Raw genomic sequence first — 24,596 nt, 5'->3', positions numbered from 1 at the left:
AAAAGTTAGGGGGCAGTGTTAGGCTGGATAGAGTAATGCAATTCACAACCCTCATCACTAGATGCCACTAGATCTTACACACTGAACCTTTAAATTATTATTATTATTTTATATATATGCATGCATATATACATACATATATATGACCCACTTTTTTAACTTGGGTTTGAAAAGTGCTCTATAAATAAAGATTATTGTTAATATTTTTACAATTCCAAGGTGGAAGAAGGTTTGTTTACCTTCTTCCACCTTGGAATTGAAATTGAAAAATTGAAAAAATCTAATATAAAAGAAAATGTCTCACTCAGGTCTTAACCTTCATCGGGACCCATGATGGCTTCAACATTACACAATGAAACTGCAGTTAAATCATCTTGGAGACACCAATCACTCACATATTTTCCAAATAAATTGTATTTAATAATGTATTTTTCAAAGCTTGGCATCTTACAAAAATACACATAAAAAGTTACTGTATGCTATTGTCAACATTCCTACCCTGGACACTATGCAGAAAATAACTTAACATTGACATCTAGAGGAACGACATAGTAAGTACATGCAGGCTGAACTTAAAAAGTGTCTAATTACACTATATATTGATTGTTTGGTGCAAAGAAATAAAGCAGGTTCAAGGTCAGTGTGAGATGAATAAACAAATAAAGTTCAAAATTCAAAACGTTTTACAAGCATAAAAACAGTTACACATTTAAACAGAATAATGATTCTTCAGTGTTAGGGTAAAAAATAAATGCCAAAATAACCCAATCTATTTTTCCTTTCTTTGTATATTGACTTGTTTATGTTAGCCTATTCATTGTGGTAAAACCACCGTGATACCAATTTTTATTTGATTTGTTTATGTTTTACATTGATTGTTGTGAAGCACTTTGTTACCTAGATTACAGTGATAATTATTTGAAGAAATATTTCAAAATGGAAATGTCCACACGTTCAACTATAGAGAGAAATAAAATAGTTGGAGGTGGTGAAATACCTTCTAGTAAAAAGAAAACAATGAGAGGTCCTGAAGGTGCTGCAACCATTATGTACATTTTTTTTTACACCTGACATTTCACGGTCTCTGTCACCCGCGATATTTTTTGCAGCGCGAGCTTTCCAGATGGTTTCCTATAATAGCCTAGTTTGTGTCCTGTAGTCTGTATTGATGTTGTAGCATGAAGGTTTGGACCAGATTCAGACTGCCTCTCTAGCATGAACAAAATGGAGCTAAAAATGGGCCTTTAACAAACAGCAACACTTTAAAAAATGCTGTGGTTTTATTAGCTAAATTACAAAAGCATGGTATGCACAAATTAAGAAAATCACATTATCAGAACACTTTTGTGAGCCTTGCTTAAGGATCATGATGCTGCTCCCAAATTCAATTAACTTAAGCAATTCCTCACTGTTTTCCAACAATATAGCCTAAATAAGATAATATATATAAAATAGGCTAAAATGTTGCTACATAAATAGACACATTTTGACTTTGTAGTTTTAATGATTGCTGCAGCATGAATAAGGAACCCTGCGGAGAAATCAGATGCCCACACCCGAGAAGTGTCCTCCAGTAAGCCTTTTGGCCACTCCAGGACGAAATAGGAGCGAGTCAAAAAATTAAAACTACAACTACAACTCCCGGCGCCCCACGGTGTCACATAACAACAAACGAGAGGGAGGCAGCAGCTGGGAGAGAAGTAGACAGACAGGCTGCGTAGAGAAGGAAAGAGAGAGCGACGGGGAGAGTTTGTCTCCCTCATCAATGGGGGTTTTCACCGCAGCAGAGGAGGAGAACTGAAGGCGAGAAATCAGCTCAAAATGGCTAAAAACCAGGAAGTGGAGCGCATCGCCAAAAAGCTGGATAAAATGGTGCACAAGAAAAACACGGTGAGTGTAAAAACAGTTGCTGCATCCGCTGGAAAACACGCGATCAGGTGATGAGCTCTACCTTTAACTGCTGATAGAGGGAAAATTCTGGAAACACGGGGAGTGTGTTTTAACTCATGATCACAGCTCTGTGGAGGAGGGTTTGCACATTTCTACTGATAATCTCACACACAACAAGGCTGACGCTTCTGTTTTTGGTGATTTTTGGTGATAGTTTGGCAATAAATCACGGCAGCTATTGGTCAAAAAGCTGCCAATTAAAACACTCGCAGCTTGAATCAATTATCTAGTCAACTCACCTCATAATGTTTTACCTGTAGCTCCAGAGGTTATTAAATTCATGTGGTTGTTGTTGTGTGTTGGAGTACAGAGCAAAAAGTGAGTCAGTTATTAGGGAAGAAACTATTATTTATTTGTAGGCCTATGTGTAGGTGTCACTGCACATGTTGGAGCATTGTTTACTTAAACGTTTAGCATGAACCCAGGAAGGTTCTGTATAGTTTTTACTTTTATAATGGAGAGATTAAGCATTAAGTACATGAATAAAGAACATGCAGACATTTATGATCAAAATATGTCTAATAACACTTGAATGCCAGCGGGCAGTTCTGTTCATAAGCAGGGAAGTTTGACCTTCAACTATGTTAAATTATTAAAAATAGTCTGCTTTGAATAAGAATAAAGATGGTCCCCCCCCCAAAAAAGTTCAAGTCCCTCTTTAAAAATAGTTAAAATCTCCTCTTTCCTCCTCAAACAACTCAGATGACACAAGATGTCTGCTGCTGTACATCGCACTTGTGTAAGTTGTATGTTGATGATGTCACAAAATTGTGCTTATACACTTGAATGTGAAAACAAACGCTGTACTGTGCAAATGTTTTTTAGCAGTGGAAATCAGGAATGCTGTAAAGCAAGAATGCTTTGAAAAATATACATGTTAATAGATTCTATTTGTCAATAAACAAAATACAAGTAAAGCCTAGTTCACACTACATGATTTTTAAGCCCAATTTCCAGTCCTTGCACTCGCCAACCGTCGGGCTGTGATCGGGGGCAAATCAGCGATTGATCGGCGCTCGCCTGTTGTTATGTGTGAACTAGGGCTGAAACGATTCATTGATTAAATTGATCAAATCGATTAATAAAATGCTTCGACACAAATTCTTTGCATCGATGCTTCGTTTAATCAGGCAGGTCAGCAGCAATCTACTGTTCCACATACCAGCCCAGGTGGTGGTGGTATGCAGTTGGTTTGCTAACCGCCATTAAACGCAAAAGAAGAAGAAGGTTAGCAGCAGACTTGAAAAAAGGAGATTTATGGTGGGATGTTTACAATAAAACTCCTGGAACTAGTCCGCAATTACCGAGATCATTATGATGTCTCATTAAAATCATAACCTCCTCAAGTGTCACTATGTTAAGTTTGTTTACGATGTGCAAACTCAGAGGTTGTCAAGGAAGATAATCCGGTGTCTGTGAGGGATTATCTGGCCATGATTCGCCCCCAAGTGGATTCACGTTTAATCCTCCAGGTACACGCAAAGTGCGCAGGCAAGTATATGAACAATGCCACTTGCATCGCTGATGCCTGTCTAAGCCTATGCATTGTTCTACGCATTGTTCAAAAGGAAGTATGTCGTGGCCTTTACAAGACAACACAAGTTTTGTAGTCTGAACAGCACAGAGAACTGCCGACATTGAAAGTCAGAAGAAAAATCTAAATCAAATTGAATTTGGTGAAATTTCAGCAATGAGGAACAGGAGTTTCCAGATGTGCTGTCCAAGGTCTTAAAGAAGCAGAAAGAAACTTGCCAAGGAAACTTACTGCAGCAGATGAAGGACACATCATGGTTACTTCCCTTTGCAATCGGATCGAAAAAGGAGTCTGCAGGCAACAGTGAAGCATGGTGGATGTTTCTTGCATTTTTGCGAACAGAGTTTGAGATTTGGTCAGAATCAATTGTCTCCTCAATGCTGAGAAGTACTGGCCACCAGGGAGGCATCTGATCGGCACCTAACTTATTCTGCAACATGGCAACAACCCCAAACATGGAGTGAAAGTCATTAAGAACTATCATCAGCGTAGAGAAGAACAAGGAGTCCTGGAAGTGACCAACCCACCTGTCGAGTTCCTTCAAAAGCTGTGTGCAAGTGAACCTAGATGAATTTATGCTGTTTTGAAGGCAAAGAGTGGTCACACCAAATATTGATTTGATTTTGGTGTTTTCTTGTGTTCATTCACTTTACACTATATTTTGTTAAATGATATAATCTATTAGAATGCTTTCAAAAGTAGACATGTTAACTTTTTTTTCCACACCTGCCTAATACCTTTACACAGTACTGTACGTCGTTCTGCACAGTGAAGCGGTGGTTATCCAAAGACATTTTGGACACAGTGTTATGGATCCCTATACTACATACAGACCAATCGCATATTAAACTAAAAGCTTCATATATTTTTGAACCATCCTCAGTCTGCATGACCACCACAGCCTGAACCAAGTGTGGATAATGGAGAAGGTCTCAGCAGAAACTGTTATATACAGTTTTCTTTAAAGAGGTCATATTATGCCTTTTGGCTTTTTCCGTCTCCTTTATTGAGTTATATATATATATATTGTGCATGTAATAGGTTTGCAAATTGAAAAATCTGAAATGTCCACCCCAAAGGGAGTTCCGAACTCCCACAGAAAACACTGCTCTGAACTGCCTTAAAATAGCTTGTTTGTAGTCCAGCCGTTTCCCTTTGACGATGCATGGATGAAAGCAAAATGTCATAATGCTCGTCAAGCGGCAGTCCGACACACCCTTAAAAACACAGGTGAAAGAACACTGAGCTGCAGCACACACCTCTCCTTTCCCTCCCAAACACTAGCTACCCTCCAGGCAGTCAATAGACATAAAGTTGTTACTGTGATGTAGAGACAGAGCTCAGTTAAAACTTTTTGGATGAAAGTATGAAAAGTAAATACTCTTGTTACAGATTAATAACTCACCACTCTGAAACTCTTGCTCCCGTCCATGTTGCTAAGCTGGTAAGATATACAACAGAACAGAAGCTGTGTTTACTGGCTCCTCACTGACCCGCCCTTCTCTGCTTCAGATTGGCTAGTAGTCCTTAACTAGGAACTGCTCATGTAGAGGCAAGATGATCACTCCATAGCTAAAACAAAGCCTTTAACACACAGGGTGAAAAGAACTGCAGCAATGTGCAGTATGACAAAAATATTGTGTTTTTTGAAAATTAAACCATGAAAACTTGTTCTGGTACAACCCCTAAATAAGATTTTGAACCTGAGCATAATATGAGTTCTTTAAAATAAATTCACCTATGTATGACTTGTGGCTAAGGTAGTAAAGAATTGACTGTTTATATCCAGCAGACATGGAGCAACATTGTTTTTTTCCCCAATATTCACTTTTCATTTAGCTCTGGTTTGGTCTCCACCAACTCCTAAGGGAAGTATCTTGTTCTTGATGTGCTAAATGCTTGAATGTCTTCAACAGCTCTGCTGTTTGGTTGGTGGGCAGGGAGGGTACCCTCAGCTTGCCTGTGTGTGTTGTCTTGGGGCAGCTGGCTGTGGTTTATTTGGGAGGTTATTGAGAGCGATGAATGATACAATATGTGTGCAGCTAGAGAACCAAAACAATGAGCTAATGGAGGCTAAAATCTATGCAGAGCTGTAAAGTAGTGGATCATTTTCATTTACTGGGTTTAGCACCACGAACAACATTGACATATTACACATAGTAATTTGATCAATTCTGATTAAATTTGAGGTATGTAAGCTTCCAACGTTAATGATGTGGCATTTACCACTAGTGAACTAACTAGCTGTATAATGCTGATAACCTAGTGAAATTAAAGTGACAATCTCCTGAACAATAGTGAGCAAAACTCCACTCACTGACATACATTCTCGTGTATTCACCATCTTCTCTGTAACCTTTTAGTATACATTGAACGATTGTCTCAGGGCATCTGGGTGACAGTTGTTCAGCTGTGGGTGGGAGTTTTGGGAAGAAACCATGAATCTTCACATGCAATAAAGTCACCTTGACTTTTATTGGTTAAATGTGTGATGTCCACTAAAACAAATCTGTCAGTTCGCCAGATGGATGTCCATTTAATGAACAAAAAAATTCAGAGATTAAGTGTCAGCCCTGTTTGAAAGACACCCATTATTGGGGAAAAAAAGATTCATCCTCTGGGTTTACTCACTGATGTGTTCACACGAGGCCACATTTACTGGGTAAGAAGGTGATGTGAGGGTTTTTGTTTATTGTTCTGTCTACAGGATGGAGCTCTTGACCTGCTGAGGGAACTAAAGAACATCAAGATGTCCCTGGAGACCCTGCAGGTAATTAACTCCACCCCTTTGTACACAACCTAATGTAGATTACCATAAAACTTTGAATAATAGCTGGGGCTTTTATTTGCTAATATCACTGAATTGACCCTGCCTTTATCTGAGACAGGCGTCCATATGGGACAGGCCTTTATTATTCTTTGCACAAAATTGAAACTACTATGACAGTTTATTTATATCAAACAGAATAATACTTATGTAAAAATTATTAAACAATATCAAATACACGTCATTCATTTGATCTAGCTCGACAGACAGGCTTATGCACTTTTATTTTGAAGTCAGCCACCTCACGAAAACACGGTGCAGGATGAGCGATGTTGTTTTTTTTTGTTTGTTTTTAAAAAAATTTTATTTACGATTCACAATTGTACAAAATCTCGTCAGGAAGTTATTTGCATTCTTCAAAACCATACAAAACATAAGAGAACAGCAAGGCTCCACTAAAAATAATAACAACAATACTAGTGATAGTAAATTTACATGTTAGGTCAATTTAGGACGCACACAAAAAAAAAATACAAAATTGAAACAAAAATAGATAATTATGAAATTATAATGAAGGCACATTATTTCCGTTCATTCAACAGTTATTGTTCAGCTCTTCCTTCCGTGTCACCGTAACTTTACTATGTCATACATTGTAGTTTTGAGAGTCTTGTTACACCTACAAAAGGTGGTAGATTTTTCCCTTTTCCAATAAACACCCAGAGAAAGGCTGCGAATAGTTTTATTGTCGCACTTCCTATCGCTTATTTGCATTTGTCCGATTCTGGCAAGACTACTTATGTATGTTTGGTTGTAAGAGCGTGTTTTGGATTAGGTTCACAAGAGGAAGTGGTATTACTTTACAAATTTTGCTATATTCCTTAAATGAGCACTGGATTTTGAATTTGTCTTTAAATGTATTAAACTGAAGCATCTTACCACTGTCATCCATTAGGTCTGTATACAAATAATATTTAGGATGAGAGATGTTAGCAGACAGAGAGCGATGGACTTCACATGACAGGATTTACAACTTGGATACATTTTTCTAAAAAGCTGTTTTGATTCTTTTGATGGGTGGACCCTTACAGATTAAAGGAAGACACATTTGGACTTAACAAGCAGACTTAACAAGCGCTTCAAACTTAACGTGAGTCAGCACTTTTCCCCCCTTTTCCTCTCTTGTAGCCATGCAGGTTACACCGGTAAATCTAGAAGAATTCAACTTTGGGTCTTGTTGTTTCCGTTAAATGAACTTAACAGTGGTATTGTGGAGAATCTAACCGATCTAACGATGTTCAGCATGTCCATATTGACATATTGATCATACGCTTAAACATTAATATTTGTATCAACGATCTAAGCAGCTTAGAAGCAGCTAAAGCGGGCGATCCCATGGGGTTTAAGAGGTTTTATAAATCCAAAGAACTTCTATAAAAACCAGACCAGGCGTTTAATTAAGGCAGGCGTTTATTTGTCAAAATGTGTTCCCGCACCAGGCCAGTAAAGGAGGTATTTGGGGCTCGGCTATTAATTGAAGTTTTACGGTAGTTATCACTGCTGTTACCAGTACTAGTATAACCACTAGCACTGCCACTACTAGTCTGGCCTCAGGATGACCAAGAAGTTATTTCTGTTGACTGATACACAGGTTTTCTTACATGCTAATGTAATTAAAAAAAAATTAAAACAAAAAAAAAAGTTTTTTGCTGAACTCCTAATCTTGCTGCAGTGATGTAGAAGTGATAAATGCTCATAATACACTACCAGATACTAATTCATATCCAGGCCGACACCCATTGACACGATCCGCTTTGTTTCTGCTTCTTGTTTTATATCCCATGTTTCTGTATCCGTGTCTGCATGTCAGTGAAAACAACATGTCTTTGCACAAGGCATGCTGCTGCATGAGCGCCTCTGTGCAACAATAATTCTGTGGCGATGACCTTAGAGCTAAAGACCAAAGCATCTACATTATCCACCGACTCCACCATGTCTGTTTACACCTGGTATTTTAACAGGAGAGATGCTGAACTTTTACATACATAGAAAAATTACTGCTTGTCAAAAAGCAAGACATATTTTCAATGCAAGACCAATTTGGTTTTAGTTCGTTTGTTCTTTTTTTAAAGGGGCATTATGTAGTTTTCAGCAGCCACTAGCAGTGCGGTTCTAAGATTGCAACCAGGTGTGTACTCGTACGCGTGCTCGCTTGAACTCATGAGTAATGATGTGCGGATCGACTCTAAAGTATCTATTTCTGATACCAACGTTTCCTGCTCTAGGATCGATACTCATATAAAAGGATCTAAACTCAGTAATTTGGAGTGAGTGTATGTTTTATCATAAGTATATAACTGTCATCAGAATGGTCTATACTCGGTTGATTGCAACTACTTTTCCTCATGCCAAGTCATGCTCGCGCTACGGCTCTGTGACGGAGCTTCTTTGAAGTGAGCCGCTGCGGCCCTTTACATTACCTGCGATTGAATACTGACTCTGGCTGACTAAAAACAGTCAGGTCTGGCTGTATTTTAGCTGAAAAGGTAATAATGACGCTGTGTGTGATCTGTGTGCAAAGACAGTGAAATACTTTGGCAACACTGCAAACTTTGCTAAAAATCTAAGATTAAGTCATAGGGTGAGCAGATGAGAATGAGTGAAATTCAGGACGGAGGAATCTAAGCACAACAACTAAAATTAATTATCTTTGTTCATGAAGTCGCCTGTTTGTCATTAGTAAAAACACAGTTACTGGGGATATGTAACAGTGGATAAATCATGATCTTTTACCTAATTTTTATTTTTATTTTATTCATGTCATCAGTGCGTGTCAGATGTCTCCGCCGTGCCGTGGCTGCCTGAAGCTACTCTTTCCGTGACTGTAACTTCCACTTACCACAAGAAAACAAAAAGGGGAAAAGAGCACGACGTGTGTTACTTTGTGGCTGTAACAACGCTGTTGACACAATGTACAGATAACCTGCAACCTCTGCTGGAGCGAGAGAACTACACAACGATCAGTATTTAATGTTATTTAGGCTATAATCAAAACTCATGTTGGGTCTAATTTTTGGGACAAACCAGACAGGAGTCAGGACAACTGCACGTAATTTGGGACCGTCCCGGATTTTTCAGGATGTCTGGTCACCCTATTAAGCCACAATAAGAGGATGATGTTATGAAGCGGCAATTCTGAATAGGATATTTTTATTATAATTAAAGAATATGACGTTTGAATGAATTTGATGTCTTTTCATTATGCAGCTATTATTTTGAATTGGTAAGGCTACAGCCGACTCCTTATTTCTCTCAAAAATACAGAAACAGGGAGGGGGTGGTCACAGTAAACTTAATTTCTAAGTGAGTTTTGAGCCCATTCACATTTAGGCAATGAAAATTTGATTCATAAGTAATTTCGTTGAAAAACTTACATATAGGCCCTTTTTAATTTAATTTTATTGTTTATTATTTCTATATATACTTTGTTATTGTTTATATGTGACTTTCTGCTTTAACAACATTGTTGAACCTAACCATTCATGCCTATAAAGTATATTGATTTGAATTGTGCAGACATTATGAAGACATTTTAAACAGCATAACATGTTAAAGCCAAACTGAAATATTAATTTACCACACTTTTTGTGAAAAGAAACTAACAAAAATTATAACACGGCTATTGTGGGGCAATGTGGAGTTTTCAGTGGCCTCTAGCGTTTCAGATTGCAACCACTAGGTTCCCGAGCATGTGCTCCTCACTTGCTCAAGAGCAAGAACTTGGCATCGGCCGAAACAGATATAACAAGAGAAGGCCTAAGTTAAAGGGACTGAGACCCACACACAACCAATCCATGCTAATTTAGCTGGACGCCCTTGCGTTACATTAATATTAGTTTTAGAAACGAATAGTTCCACATTTGCTTTGTACCATTATATAATTTCTTGCTGGCTAAAATTAGCACTTTGACATAATACTGGTACAGAGGATAGTAATATGGATTGTGTTAGCTGGTGAAGTAATGTGGCAAGCCACAACATTACAACTATAGTATTTTGCAATGGATAAAGTTAGTAATTGGTCGGCAATAACTTTCATTCACTTGAGACAACTAAAGCACAATATCACAATATATTTCTCATGCTTTGTGTTGGAGTCTGTGTTGTGCTTGGAGCCGGTTGTTTTTTGGTGTTGGCAGACTCCGTTTCGTTAGCTGTAGTATTGTCACTGTGTGTACAGTGCAGAATAAGTAGGCAAGAGGCTTGGGAGTGCGCATGCAGAAAATCTGACCCCATTTCTTCACATAGGACGCAGAACAATGGCTGTTCCAAGTGACCGAGAAAGCAGCCGTGTGCCGTTTTTATGTAATGTTACACCCATTCACAAAAGGGGCAATAAAAACATGATTAATTTATTTCATAGTAATTTCATTAACCCACCCCACCCACCAGTTGGTTAACTGTTTGTTAACTGTGGTGTTACATAATACATTAACTATTTTAGTGCCTGCTTACACAGATGTTGAAACAATCAAATTACAGCACAAACGCTGTCAGTTGGAACCCAAAAGTCATGGCCACTGAAGAGCGTGGGGGGCACTATCACGGCGGATAAATAAAATGATTTCTGTTTTGGTTGTTAAAATTTTGACCAAATAAGTAAAAACAAACACCAAGGATGTATGTACTGGTTTCTTAGGAAAGAAATTGTTTATATGTATAATGTTTATAGTATGAAAACATATAAACCATATATCAGTTTTTCACAACCCCGTTCTCTCTCTCTGTCTCTCTCGCTCTCGCAGTCAACCAGAGTTGGGATGTCAGTGAACGCGGTGAGGAAGCAGAGTTCAGATGAAGAAGTTCAGATTCTGGCCAAAGCTCTCATTAAGTCCTGGAAGAAACTGCTGGGTATGCGTTGAGTGCTCTCCTACTTCTAACTTTGTGAGGACCTAACATGACATGATGTCCTCTCTAAATACACTAACTATACTGTCATGATACAGGTAATGAAGAAAGATAATTGTACTGTTTGCTATGATATAGGAATTTTGCCTCATAAATCAATCTTCTAATCAAATCCAAAATTTTTCCACAGGTTTCATTGTACATGTATGAAATGTTGATGTGTCTACTGCGTAATGTTTCTTAATTTTAGGTAGGGCCAAGCAATATGGCAAGTTTAAAATGATTTTTGCTCCTGAGTGAAAGTTGAAGAAATCTGATGATTTTGCTGCGTTCCATTTACCTCGGAGGTGGGAGCTGGGAACGACTTCATACCCGAGTTGACAGCGTTACAGTTAACAAGCGGGAAAACCTCGCTCAGCCAGCCATTGTTTACAATTAGCCAGGTTAGCTGTTGAAACAGCGGTTGATTTAAAAAAAAAAAAAAAAAAAAGGAAAAAAAAAAGCATTGTGCGGTATTTACTCATAGGCAACACGTCCAGAGACAGCAGCTGGACAGCACTTTATGTATGAAAATTTCTGTGAACACAGAAGTGCTAATAAGCAGGATAAACTACAGCTGTTGATACCCCAACAGCCATCTCGGATCAAGAAGTTGGGGCAGTGCGGTTCCCCCTGACTTCCCAAGTCAGAAATCCGACTTGAAATTTTGAACTATGAATTTGGAAATTCCGACTTCCCATGTCAAATGGAACGCACCATTAAGTGTGGTTTTAAACTTTTCTTTGTGGTCAGAAAATGACAAACATTTGCCAAACTGCGAGACACTGTGAAATAAATCTGAGGTAGAACATTCAGTTATTCAACAACAATTATGGTAAAATCATTTTTGTATGAGTAAAATTCAATCTATCAAAATTTATTTTACAGAGCACTTTAAAACAGCCAAAGCAGCCACAAAGTGCTGTACAGAAAAATAAATAACAGACATGAAATACATAGCTCACACGAGGTACGAAATACAAATAAATAAAGCCAAAACAACCATATAATAAATACTATGCTCGAGTTACGCATTCCAGCTAAAAGGCGCACTCAGAGTGCTGCCTCGGAAGAATATGCTTTATTTTGGCCAGGTGCATCAATTGAAAAAAGTTAGATTCAACAACAACTAGGTTAATGACGGTCGGCTTGATGTACTGAGTCAAGGAACTCAGTTCTACAAGGAAGGTCCCAGTTCAGTGTGTAATATTTAGGAGGGTCTCTTGACAGAAATGCAATAAATGGTAAGATGGCGCCGCTCAGGGCAGCCATGGTATTTTGGTGCGCTCTGTTTGTTAATTTTATGTTTGTTAACTTTGCATTCTGCTGTGATACCCAGAGCCCTTTCACCAGAGAAGAGCTCATAAACATCAGGGGAACAACACCAGCGGATTTAATTCCGACTTTTATAGTATCATAAGCGGAATTATTGGACATTCTGGTCGAGGCTTCACTTTCCGCTGTTCATGTGGTGAGACGCCGGAGGAGAGGTAGGAGGTCTGGTACGCTGGTGCGACTACGCCGAAGAGGACACCGCACGCTGCTACCGGGAATATTTCTCTCTAACGTGCGCTCACTGTGCAATAAACTGGACGAACTTCAGCCACTGGTGGGGGAAAATAGAGACTTTAATCTTCTCTTCTGTGCTTCACGGAGACGTGGCTATGTGGATCAATACCGGATTCTGCGCTGCAGCTGGCTGGCTTCCAGGTCTACACAGCAGGCCGCGACATACAAGTCTACGGCAAAACAAAAGGTGGAGGTGTCTGTTTTTACATTCACAGTGGCTGGTGTAACGATGTGACAGTGATTCAGCAACACTGTTGTCATGACCTGGAATATTTACTGATACACTGTAAACCATTCTTCTTTCCACATGAGTTTGCTAGCTACTCTCTGCTCGGTGTTTACATCCCACCGCAGGCCAACGTGCTGATGGTGTACTGTGGGTAGAGCAGACATTCCTGGACTCCTTTTGTTATTGTTCTTGGTGACTTTAACAAAAGGAAACCTCAGCCATGAACTCCCCAAATACAGACAGTTCAAGTGTCCAACCAGAGAGGGGAACACTTTGGATCACTGCTACACCACAGTAAGCAGTGCCTATCACGTCGTCCCTCGACCTCCACTGGGACACTCTGACCATGCCATGGTTCACTTGATTCCTGCACACAGGCAAAAACTAACAATCTATAAACCTGTGGTGAGGACATCAAAGCAGTGGACCAGTGAAGCTGTAGAGAACCTCCAGGCGTGTTTGGATTACACTGACTGGGATGTTTTCAGGACTGCTACCAACAATCTGGATGAGTATAAAGGGGCTGTGACGTCCTACATCAGTTTCTGTGAGGGCAGCTGCATTCCAACACGCTCCAGGGTGAGTTATAACAATGACAAACCCCGGATCACAGCTAAGCTCAGACAGCAGAGGTTGGAAAAGGAAGATGCGTTTAGGAGTGGCGACCGGGCCCCTGGACTAAACGATTACAGACCCATCGCCCTGATATCTGTGGTTATGAAGTCCTTTGAGCACCTTGTGTTGTGCCACCTAAAATCCATCACTGACCCACTCCTGGACCCCCTGCAGTTTGCCTACAAAATCAACAGGTCTGTAGACGACACAGTAAACATGGCCCTTCATGTCATCCTCCAGGACCCGGACTCCCCAGGAACCTACGCCAGGATCCTGTTTGTGGATTTCAGCTCTGCTTTCAACACAATCATCCCGGCCCTGCTACAGGATAAGCTCTCTCAGCTGAACGTGCCTGACTCCACCTGCATGTGGATCACAGACTTCCTGATGGGCGGTAAGCAGAATGTTAAGCTGGGAAAACATCTCTCTGACTCCAGGACCCTCAGCACTGGTTCCCCTCAAGGATGCGTTCTTTCCCCTCTGCTCTTCTCCCTGTACACCAACAGCTGCACCTCCAGTCACCAGTCCGTCAAGCTCCTGAAGTTTGCGGATGACACCACCTTCATTGGGCTCATTGGGGATGAGTCCGCCTACAGGTGAGAGATTGACCATCTGGTGACAGTCTGGAGCTCAACGCTCAGAAGACAGTGGAGATGGTCGTAGATTTTAGAATGAGCCCAGCCCCACCCTCCCCCATCATCCTGGGTGACTCCCCTGTCGCCACTGTGGACTCCTTCCGCTTCCTGGGCACCATCATCTCCCAGGACCTCAAGTGAGCGATGTCACCTCCATCACCAAGAAGGCCCCGCTAAGGATGTATTTCCTGCGGCAGCTGAAGACGTTCAGCCTGCAAAAGACAATGATGGTGTACTTCTACACCGCCATCATCAAGTCCATCCTCACCTCCTCCATCACCATCTGGTACTCACCACTCAGGAGCTGCTGCCACCGCCAGGGACGAGGGCAGGCTGCAGCGTATCATTCACTCTGCAGAGAAGGTGATTGGTTGTCACCTTCCATCTCTTCAGGAACTGTACATCTCCAGGACTCTGAGGCTTGCAGGAAGGATTGTGGCTGACCCCTCCCAGACTCTGCCCTCTGGCAGAAGACTACGGTCCATCAGGACCAAAACCTCTCGCCACAAGAACAGTTTCTTTCCGATGGCAGTGGGCTTTCGCAACAAGGCCCGGGTCCTGTCTGTCACTGACTCTCATGCCCCCCTCCCCAAACACACACACACACTCATACACACTTCTGACCCCACAGTTTACAACAACGCTCAACTGTGCTTTATGCTCATGCGCATTCTTGTCATTGTAGTGTTGTTGTATTTTTTGTATACTTGTAAATTTTTTTTGATCTCCTTACTTTTTATATATTTCTATTTGTTTCATGTGTATTGTAAGCACCAATTTATACCAAGGCAAATTCCTCGTATGTGAAAATGTACCTGGCAATAAACCCGACTCTGATAATATACAGTATCTCACAAAAGTGAGTGTGCCAGCGGTTTAGACATTAATGGCTGTGTGATGTGTTATTTTGAGGGGACAACAAATTTACACTGTTATTTTATTTATTATTTTTTTATACAGCTTTTTTTTTTTTTACATTTTTTTATATAGCTGTACACTCACTACTTTATATTGTAGCAAAGTGTCATTTCTTCAGTGTTGTCACATGAAATGATATAAACAAATTTACAAAAATGTCGGGTGTACTTTTGTGAGATTCTGTACTATGTTTTTAGTAGTGTATAAAAACATAATGAACTGTTTTATTTATTGTTTTTATTAGCTTAGAACGAACCATTTCTATCATGGAAGTTTCCATTTTGCATTGTTTCTGCTTTGTCACTACGTTGAATATGTACGTAGTAGTCGTCATCGTCGTCGTCTGGTATTGTTAGAAGTAAAAAGAAAATAAGAGCAATTAGAACAAATGGAGGACCACACGTATTATTTAGCACAAGGGCTGACAGAGCGTGTCGGCCACCGTAGCTTCTCCTACACGCTTGGAAAGGGAGGTCTAGATTGTATAAAGATATTAAAAAAGGACCATATGTTGAAAGTTTTCACAGCATTTTTGTTTTTGGATTTAGAAATTAAATTGATGATAATCCTATCCAACACATCTTTGTAGTAGCGTCCATGGTGAATCCACATTCCAACTTAAGAGCACATGAACACACCGAAGTCGTAAGAACAACTTCACATCTCGGGGAATGGACCATCTGAGGGGCACCTTAATGTGCAGTGATCCATTGTTGCAATTTGCAACCGTCCCCACTAGATCGTACAAAAACTTACACACTGAACCTTTAATAAAAATAATTAAGTGCTAATTCATTTTGTAATTTAAATGAATTATATCAAACATTGAACATTCATTGAACATTTGTTGTATTGTTACTGAGAAAAATTATGTCAAGATAGTTAATATTGTTTTATTGCCCAGCCCTAACATTATGACTGAGCCAGAAATGTGTATCCATGTATGTGTTTTTTGTTTTGTGTCTCAGATGGTTCGGATGAGAAGGAGAAGAAGAAGGAAGGCTCACCTGTGAGGTCATCATCCACCTCCAAGGACTCTGGCAGCAGCGAGAAAAGGTCTGTCGCACAGTGATGATGTCATTTTTTAATTACAATGGATGAGGATGAGGCCACTTAAGATGGACTAATGCTGCGTTCCAGTCACAGCTGGATGTCTGAATTTCCCAGTGGCAACACAGTGACTCAAATATACGTTACTCATTAATTTCCTGTGCAGCTACATTGGTTGGTAATCTTCAAAAGTCAGTACATATTGTATATTTAAGTATATTTAGTTTTCACATTTTTTGGCATTTTTAACGTTTTCCTGAATAACTTTTGTGCAGAGAAGATGAATTTCAGAGATTGTTTAGTGATTGTGTGTGTATTAACTACCTAATTGCAACATCAATTTACATACATAGGTGGTTTAACTATATGATAGTATGTATTATTTTAATTAAATACAGGCAAATCTACATACTTTATGTTGCCTTTTAGTTGATGTTTACCATTCATAATATGCGCTTCTATTGGTGCTGCCATTGTTGTGTGACGTCTGACAACCTCCTCTTCATGAAGTTGGGGTAGATGGATTTGCCCCAGTAGGAACATAGCCAATATACTTTTTCTAGTTGGACTTCTGAAGCTTTCGAGTTGTCTGGAACGCAGCATGATTCTCATGAAGAGAAGGGAATTTTCCATTCCATGTTGTCTTTAATAACAGAAGGTTTAAAGAGGTCATATTATGCTTTTTGGCTTTTTTCCTTTCATTTATTGTGGAATATATGATTTTTGTGCATGTAATAGATTTGCATGTAAGAGAAAAAGCCCAAGTCCACCCGAAAGGGAGTTCCCATGTCCCTCATAAAACTCTGCTTCTGAACTGCCTAAAAACCTGGGGTCTCATTTATAAAACTGTGCGTAGAAACCTCACCAAAAGTGTATGTGTGCCCAAAAGCCTAAAATGGCGTATGCCAAAAAATATTCAGACTTATAAAACCGTGCGAAATGTGGTGCATGTGAGGGAGCTCCATGTCTGACCCTTCAAACGGCCATAGTTGCCTATAAATGGTCAGTGAAACGCCCCTCATTAATATTAATACGTACTGACTGCATGAAGAAAAGGAGGCAAATTCTGAAAGAGAAGCTACAAAACGAGATTTAACTCAGTGTGACACTCATGTTCCTTTTTAGTGAAGCTGAAGCATGTTGTTTGGTGGTTAAAAAAAACGCATTTTCATGCAACACACGGAGGAAAGGGGGCACCGGCGCTCCAACCCTTCATAACCGATCTGCAGGAAGGGACATCCCTCTTGAGTAGTGACGTCACTGACCGGAGGTGGGGACACACGCAAGACGGGATGACCCAGGTACTAACTTGGGTCCCCCCATTTGAAAAGAGAGTAAACCAAATGCATTCCACCTTTGTTTAAACATGTATTTACATCCCACTCACTTAACGAGGCTGGCGATGAGTTGAAAGAAATAGCCCGTGACTTGCTGTGAAATGACAATAAAATAGTGTTATTTTTCCAAAATGTGTTTTTAAAAGCAGCGCATCGCATCCACACGCTGGTGCACAGCATTTGGCTCGATAAGGAAACGAACATGTGATAACACTACATGAAACTATTCACTCATATTTGCTCGACTGACACATTGAAAACAGCAACAGTTAAATATAATTTGTCCTGTTCACCTTATTTATGAGAATAAATTTCAATGCATGCAAGTAGGCCTATTAATTAACATAATTCCTGATTAAACTGTCCAACATATTTGAGGAGTTCTTTCACAAACGAGTGTATGATTATTTAGAAAGGCTTTAAGCCTATACGACTCAGTGGCAATATTTCAATATATTTTACACAGTAGTAGGCCTTCATTTCGCAGTTTCATCCTTCTGCCATGTGAGTCGCCATTTCTCATTTCTCCTCTTTATGTGCGTACGCATGGTTCAGAGTTTACTAACGGGACGCGCATTTCCCCGTCACGTTTGTTTTTTATAGATCACAACCTTTGCTTGGGAAGTGGCGTACGCACATTTCCAGCCCTGTTTTGTACGTACGCACCGTTTAAAAATGAGAAGCCTGGCCTTTCGCTACCGTCTAAAGTGGCTTTATTTTGGATCACACTACCTTGCTTTTCAGGATCCGCCCTACTTTGCTTCTGATTGGCTTGTAGTCCTTACCTAGGTTCTGTGCATGTACAACTCCGAACAAAGAAAAAATTAAACCATATAAACCTGTTCTGGTAAAACGCCTAAATAAAATTATGAACCTGAAAATGAGCATAATACGACCTCTTTAAAGTGGGATTGTCCTTTAACCACAGTCATGTTTCTGTCACTCCAAACCCTACTGCGTTATTTTTTGCATCATTTCTACTCTACTACTCAGCAGCAAGAAGTCTAGGGAGCCCCCCACCACCCCAACCACGCCCACTAGTCCCACTACCCCAACCCTCCCACCTCTGGTCACCTCCTTCCCCCCCGCTCCCGTCACCACCGACAGTGTGCGGAACAAGTGCCGAGAGCTGCTGGTGGCAGCGCTGCAGACTGATGGTGAGGAAGTACTTTTTTATAGGTGGTGTTTTCACAATCCAAAAAAGTTGACAAGACCTGGGTGATCTTTTTAATTCCAAAGTGAGCAAATGGAAAAAGTTCTTGTTTCCAATTGGATCAAAACTTAACATTTGTTCTGGGTAGGGATGAAACAATATGAAAATTTCGTATCACGATTATAGTGACCAAAATTATCACCGTTATCAGTATTATCACGGTATTGTAAAAATGTGCCGAAAAAGATTAAAATGTACTGATACACACACTGAAACCATTTCCACAAGTTTTATATTGAAAACTACAAATACAATTGCCATTTTGTTTGCATAAAAAATAAACAGTGTGCATTATCAAGATTTTATATAATATATGTAATACAATGACCCCATGGACAATTACATAAAAACACACAACGCATACAGCAGCAGAACAACTTGTAGTGTTTTTACAAAAGCAGCAACACTCAGAGCTTCAGTTTACACGCTGTTAGCAAGTCAGACAGACAAGCCAAAGCTAAAAGTTAACTCGCCCTGCGTTCACTATAAGGTTATTTTCTTCAATCAAGCTTCCCTCAGCGCTCTCATAAAAACTAAAATACGACCAGACTTCAGAGTGACTGAAAAATCTCTGCAGCGTTCCACCGTGTTGTCATTGACCCAAACAGACCCACGTTGCATTCTGCACATGCGAGCCTGCTTCTGGGAGATGCTGGACAGTTTGCTGTGACCGGTTGTCATGGTAATTAAAATGTGTAAGGTAATAATAACCGTCAGGAATTTTACCATGGTTTACCGTTAAACCGGTAATTGTTTCATCCCTAGTTCTGGGTAAGAGCATTACTAAGTACTCAAAAAAAAAAAAAAGATCTATTCCAACAACAATAAACCAATCAAATAAATATGTGAAAATCAAACTCTGGCAGCAAATGTGTGTTAGTAATTTTGTTTGCATGTTCCCAGTTTGTTTCATCATGGTGTCATTCATTTTGCTTTTGTAAAAAGTGAATTAATGTTTATAACACTTAAAATTAAACAATCGTGTGTGTGTTGTTTGAGTTCATTCCAGATGACCACAAGACAATTGGAGTCGACTGTGAGCACCTCGCAGCACAAATTGAAGAGGATATCCTTTCACTTTCTCAATGCACACATGAACCAACAGAACAGGATTTCACACCTGAATGAAAGATCTTAATCTGAGTGTACTGTCGAGGTGTGTTTCACTTTGTTAGAGAAACACTTGAGCTGTGTTTGCAGACGGACTCTGTGAGGGCGACGTAGGCCCGTGTGTCTGTTCAGCATTATGTCCACCATGTTCACTTTAATAATGGAAGGCTAAATAACAGAAACAACTCTCTGTATGATGCAATACAGTTCAACAGCACCCCAAACTATGTCCTCCAAAATGATCTCAGTTGAATGGTTAAACATAATGTATTCAGCCCAAATTGAAGCTGATGAGAATTGAGCTGACTTTAACAACGCAGAGCTGAGCCTGATAAGCTGAGGCTGAGATGTCCTAAATTGTCACCATATAGGTGTTACACTTTTCTGATTTAGTTAACAACATGAGCTTTCCTCTAGTGGACCTAAAGAATAGTAAGGCTGTCTCCCCATTTTTTTGTCCATCCAACAATTTTGTGTTGTTATGCAAAATAAGCACCATAGCCTTGAACAACCTGTAGACATTTAATCCTCTTTGACTCCAAGCCAAATATTCTTCAAGATCCTATGTGTTTTAGTTTCACTGATGCAAACTTAGCAGACATCTTGCTAAGTTGAGAATCTTTTCATACAGATACATACATTATGTGCAAGTGTGCAAATCCTTTTGTATTTTTACATTTTACGTGAAGTCAAATCAGTACTATTCAGAGTGAAGAGGAGCTTAAGGCAGTGTCGCATCCAAGATGCATGTGATGGATACATACAGGATGTGTGTGTTTTGTCATCACTTGTAGTGTTTTTGTCCTTGACTGCTCATTGTGCCCACAGATCTTCCAGGAGTTTAAGTCAACAGATATGAAATATAAATCTCGTCTACGAAGCCGGATCTCCAACCTGAAGGACCAGAAGAATCCCGACCTGCGGCGTAATGTCCTGTGTGGAAACATCTCGCCTCAACGCATTGCCTGCATGACCGCTGAGGTTAGTCATGGAGACATTTAGTCTCATCCTTACATCTTCAAGGGGCTGTTTGAGTGTTAAGGCTGGTTTTAGGGTTTGTGGGGGTTTTTTAAGATGAAGGTCAAAGAGATATATTAATCTGATAAACAGATTAAATATTGTCTAGTCCCTCATTGCAAATATCACTGAGCTAGCATATAAATGCAGATTAGTGATACTGATATTTTATTTTTGAGCACATTCAAGTGTCAAAGAATGCATCTAACCGCTGTAAATATTTGAATCCTGTCTATTTAAATATTTGAAGTGTGTGTGTGTGTGTGCAGGAGATGGCGAGTGCAGAGCTGAAGCAGATCAGAGAGGCTCTGACTAAAGAGTCCATCAGAGAGCATCAGCTGTCGAAGGTTGGAGGAACTGAGACGGACATGTTCATCTGCAACAAGTGTCACGGAAAGAGCTGCACCTACACACAGGTGTGTTTTCTTAAAAAAAAAAATAAACTTCATTTTCTTCTTTAACTTTTTCAAAACAAAAGTTACAAAGTGTTTTACATGCCTGAATCAGGATTGGAGCATTTCAGGACTGTGACTCGGCAAATAAAATCTGACGAATTCAAAAGAATACATTAAAATGGCAAAAGGAAAAAAAAAACTTTTTTTAAAAGTTTGAGGTAAATATTTCATTATGTTATTTCATGTGTGTGTCGTAGGTCCAGACTCGCAGTGCTGATGAGCCAATGACCACCTTTGTGTTATGTAACAGCTGCGGCAACCGATGGAAGGTAAAGAAACAATAAATACTAATTAGTAGTATTGAATATTATTAACAAACGGCTAAATGTTTAATTTAGGGTTAAAATACAGAGATCAGTTCTTCCATGTACTATGTATATCCACCCATAAAATAAATGTGTATGTATGTACCCATCCACCCATCAGCAAGTGAAACCTTCACAAAAATAACCTGCAAAATCAATCTATACAATAAAGATGTAAAGGTTGTTCAGAATAAACATGAAATATGTGTTTTCTTATCAAATGTTTAACAGTTCATCTCTCATGTTGAAATGCACTCTGAGATATATATATATATATATATATATATGACATTATTTACTGAAGTATTTATGTGCATGGGACAGGTCCAGTTAAAATCAATTAATAACTAAATTACAATACACTTTTTTTCCCTTTTGAAGTGTAATAAAGGCTGAGTGATTGACCTGAATGTCAGTAACAGACTCCCACCACAAGATGGCAGCAGAGACTGGTCTCTTCCTCTATTCTCCTTCAGTTAGTGCTGCTTCCGTTCACCTTTTATGTCCTAACGCTCTCATCCCCCAATTTTTCTTCTTTCCCAAATGTTTCTGCTTTACAGCTTATTTTTGATCTTTCTTTTTTAATTCTTTGTCTTCTTCTCACCTTCCTTCCTTCTCATTCTCTCTTTTTCACTTTCCTCACATTTCATCCTTCCCCTCCCTCACCTCTTGTTTACATCTCACACCTCCTCGCTGTGGTTTTCACCCTCCTCCTTCCATTGCATCCCTCTCTTTTCTTCTCCATTGTTACTTCTTCCTTCTCCTTCTTGTAGTTTTGGGAAGTTCTTATTACAATGACACACAGAACATCACATGTAGAAATATTTATTTCGTGTAATTTGGCAAGCGAATGCACCAGATGATTTATTACACTTAACCATCTGAGAAGTTGTTCTTGATAACTGCAAAAGGGCAGGCACCTTCAACAAATACTTGGCAGGTGATTGGATGAACCATTTGTCTATCAGTGTTAACTTCAACCAATCAGATCAACGAACCATATGATGTCGTAAGAGAGCTGAAGCCACTTGGGAGAAGAGCAAAAACACATTTTCCATCCAGAAAAGCCTTCAGTGCCATTCTTTGCTCTTCTTTCAATGAAGAAATACTCTCCAGTTTGGATACAACTGATGCAGTAACAGCATCTACGCCAATCTCTTCAGGAGACGCCACTGTTTTTCTTGAACAGTTGCTTTGCTTCTTGCTGTTGTCATACCTAAACCATGCCCATAGCTGCCAGTAGTTCTTCATAAGATGCTCATTGGTCCGCACCACATTTGTATTTCTGAAATGGATGGATGGGAAAGTTGACATTATACATAGTAGGTATTAACCCAACAACACACCCAACACCAAAAAATGTTTAAAGCTAATTAAGCAAATTAATAAAATATTTAAAAGTTTGTGTTACTAGAGATATGTTGCTTAATCTACTGTGATTAAATCTGCATCAATTGAAGAACATTAAGCAAATCTGTTAATAACTGTTAGTCTAATATTTACCATCCTTCTGTCTCTGGTTTGGTCTGCACCAACCCCTGAAAAAAAATTGGTGGATGCTCCACTTTCTTCATCAGCTATTTGTTAACTTTTTGTCTCTCTCGCTGTTTGGTGCTGGGCCGATAGTGTACAGTAGGCTTATCAAAAAAAGCGGGGTTGCTGAGAGCCTGAGACTGGACCAAACAGAAAATGTGCTGTAAAAGCAAAACTATGCGCTAAAATAAACTACAAAGCTCTGTAGACCTACATTCTCTTGTTTGTCACTACGGGTGACACCTTTCACATGACACATGGTTACTTCATCCATTATTTAAATAGAATGTAGAGATTAGTGCACTTTTTAGCTGAGTTCATCAAAGAGAAATAATTTTAATTAAAAGTACTAAAAAGTTGGTTCATCCCACATCAGCTCTGTTCAGGTTCCACTGCTTTGCTCAAAGCAAGTACTTTCTGGCTGTAATAACTTACAAAGATGGCGGCAAGAGATAAACCTTCCCTAAGGAGTTTTTGACCACTAGTATTGCTAAGGAGTGTGAATTTGTATTGTATTGTTTTATGCTATTCCACTGATTGGCAGTTGGCAGCAGTAACGTGCCAACAAACATAGCAATGTACCCACAAAGGCAGCAAAAAAAAGACATCTAGCAAGAAAACATGTAAACAATGCAGGGTTTTAATTAAGTAAACAAATGGCATCTTGCGTTTTAAAGTTAAACTCAGCGTAACTTTGTTTTAGCTTTTAATGAACAGCTTAATGAGGAAGGAAATTCATTTAAGTTGTTTGGATAGGGCTCCTTTACCTCTAAGTTAGGCAAAATGAGCTCTAATTATAGGTTGAAACTTAAAAGAATCTTAATCACGATCTTTCTTTTTTTTTCCTTTCTTCCAGTTCTGTTGAAGAGGACCTGTGGTTATTATTCCTTCATGAAGCAAACTGACTTAAGTGAACTGAATGTGGATTTAAAAAAATAATATAGTTCTTTTCTTTATTTTGTATAATTTTATATATCTATAAAACTAAAAGCTGTTATATATTACGAGAAAAATAAGCCAGTTAACGTTTTCTATTGGTTGAATTTGTTTTGTATGGAGCACAGAGTTTATTTCATACGCTAGATGAAGCTTTAAGCCAGATTTAAATCACATTTAGGCCTTGTAGAAACAGTGGATGTGCCTTTCTTTGCCATGTTGTGCTGCCACATATTTTGCCCTTAACATTTATATTAAAGTAGCTCTTGGATTAAGACAACATCACTGTAGTCCTTTTCTCTTTGTGGCTGGTCTGGATTTTAATAGTTAGCAAAATATCTCAACCGCTTTCACATATTTTAATGAGTCAGTTAGAGAGACCACATAGATAGTCTGGTGTTATGTCTGCAGATAAGTGGTTTAGAAACACTGCCACCCTTACATAGTTTGTCCACCAGAGGACCGACAAGTTTAGT

General features: G+C 39.3%; 1 protein-coding gene across 2 annotated transcripts; it reads left to right on the top strand.

Moving 5' to 3' along the window:
- The first annotated feature begins 1,708 nt into the window (after nucleotides 1-1,708).
- On the top strand, nucleotides 1,709-24,402 carry tcea2 (transcription elongation factor A (SII), 2). Of its 2 annotated transcripts, none has more exons than XM_038722260.1 (10): nucleotides 1,709-1,890; nucleotides 6,192-6,254; nucleotides 11,057-11,162; nucleotides 16,133-16,220; nucleotides 18,548-18,708; nucleotides 19,774-19,830; nucleotides 20,701-20,855; nucleotides 21,161-21,307; nucleotides 21,544-21,615; nucleotides 24,041-24,402. In XM_038722260.1, exons 1-10 carry the CDS (start codon nucleotides 1,822-1,824, stop codon nucleotides 24,047-24,049), a joined length of 927 nt encoding a protein of 308 aa, XP_038578188.1. In that variant the 5' UTR covers nucleotides 1,709-1,821; the 3' UTR covers nucleotides 24,050-24,402. The 2 variants fall into 2 exon arrangements, with proteins under 2 accessions (XP_038578188.1, XP_038578187.1); XM_038722259.1 differs by having other exon boundaries at nucleotides 18,545-18,708.
- The last annotated feature ends 194 nt before the right edge of the window (nucleotides 24,403-24,596 follow it).

Source organism: Micropterus salmoides, unplaced genomic scaffold (assembly GCF_014851395.1).
Source record: "Micropterus salmoides isolate LMB-PRFRI ecotype aquatic unplaced genomic scaffold, ASM1485139v1 Ms_hic_scaffold_16, whole genome shotgun sequence".
NCBI lineage: Eukaryota > Metazoa > Chordata > Actinopteri > Centrarchiformes > Centrarchidae > Micropterus > Micropterus salmoides.
The sequence above is the reverse complement of the archived record's forward strand: the minus strand, read 5'-3'. Positions and strand labels throughout refer to the sequence as shown.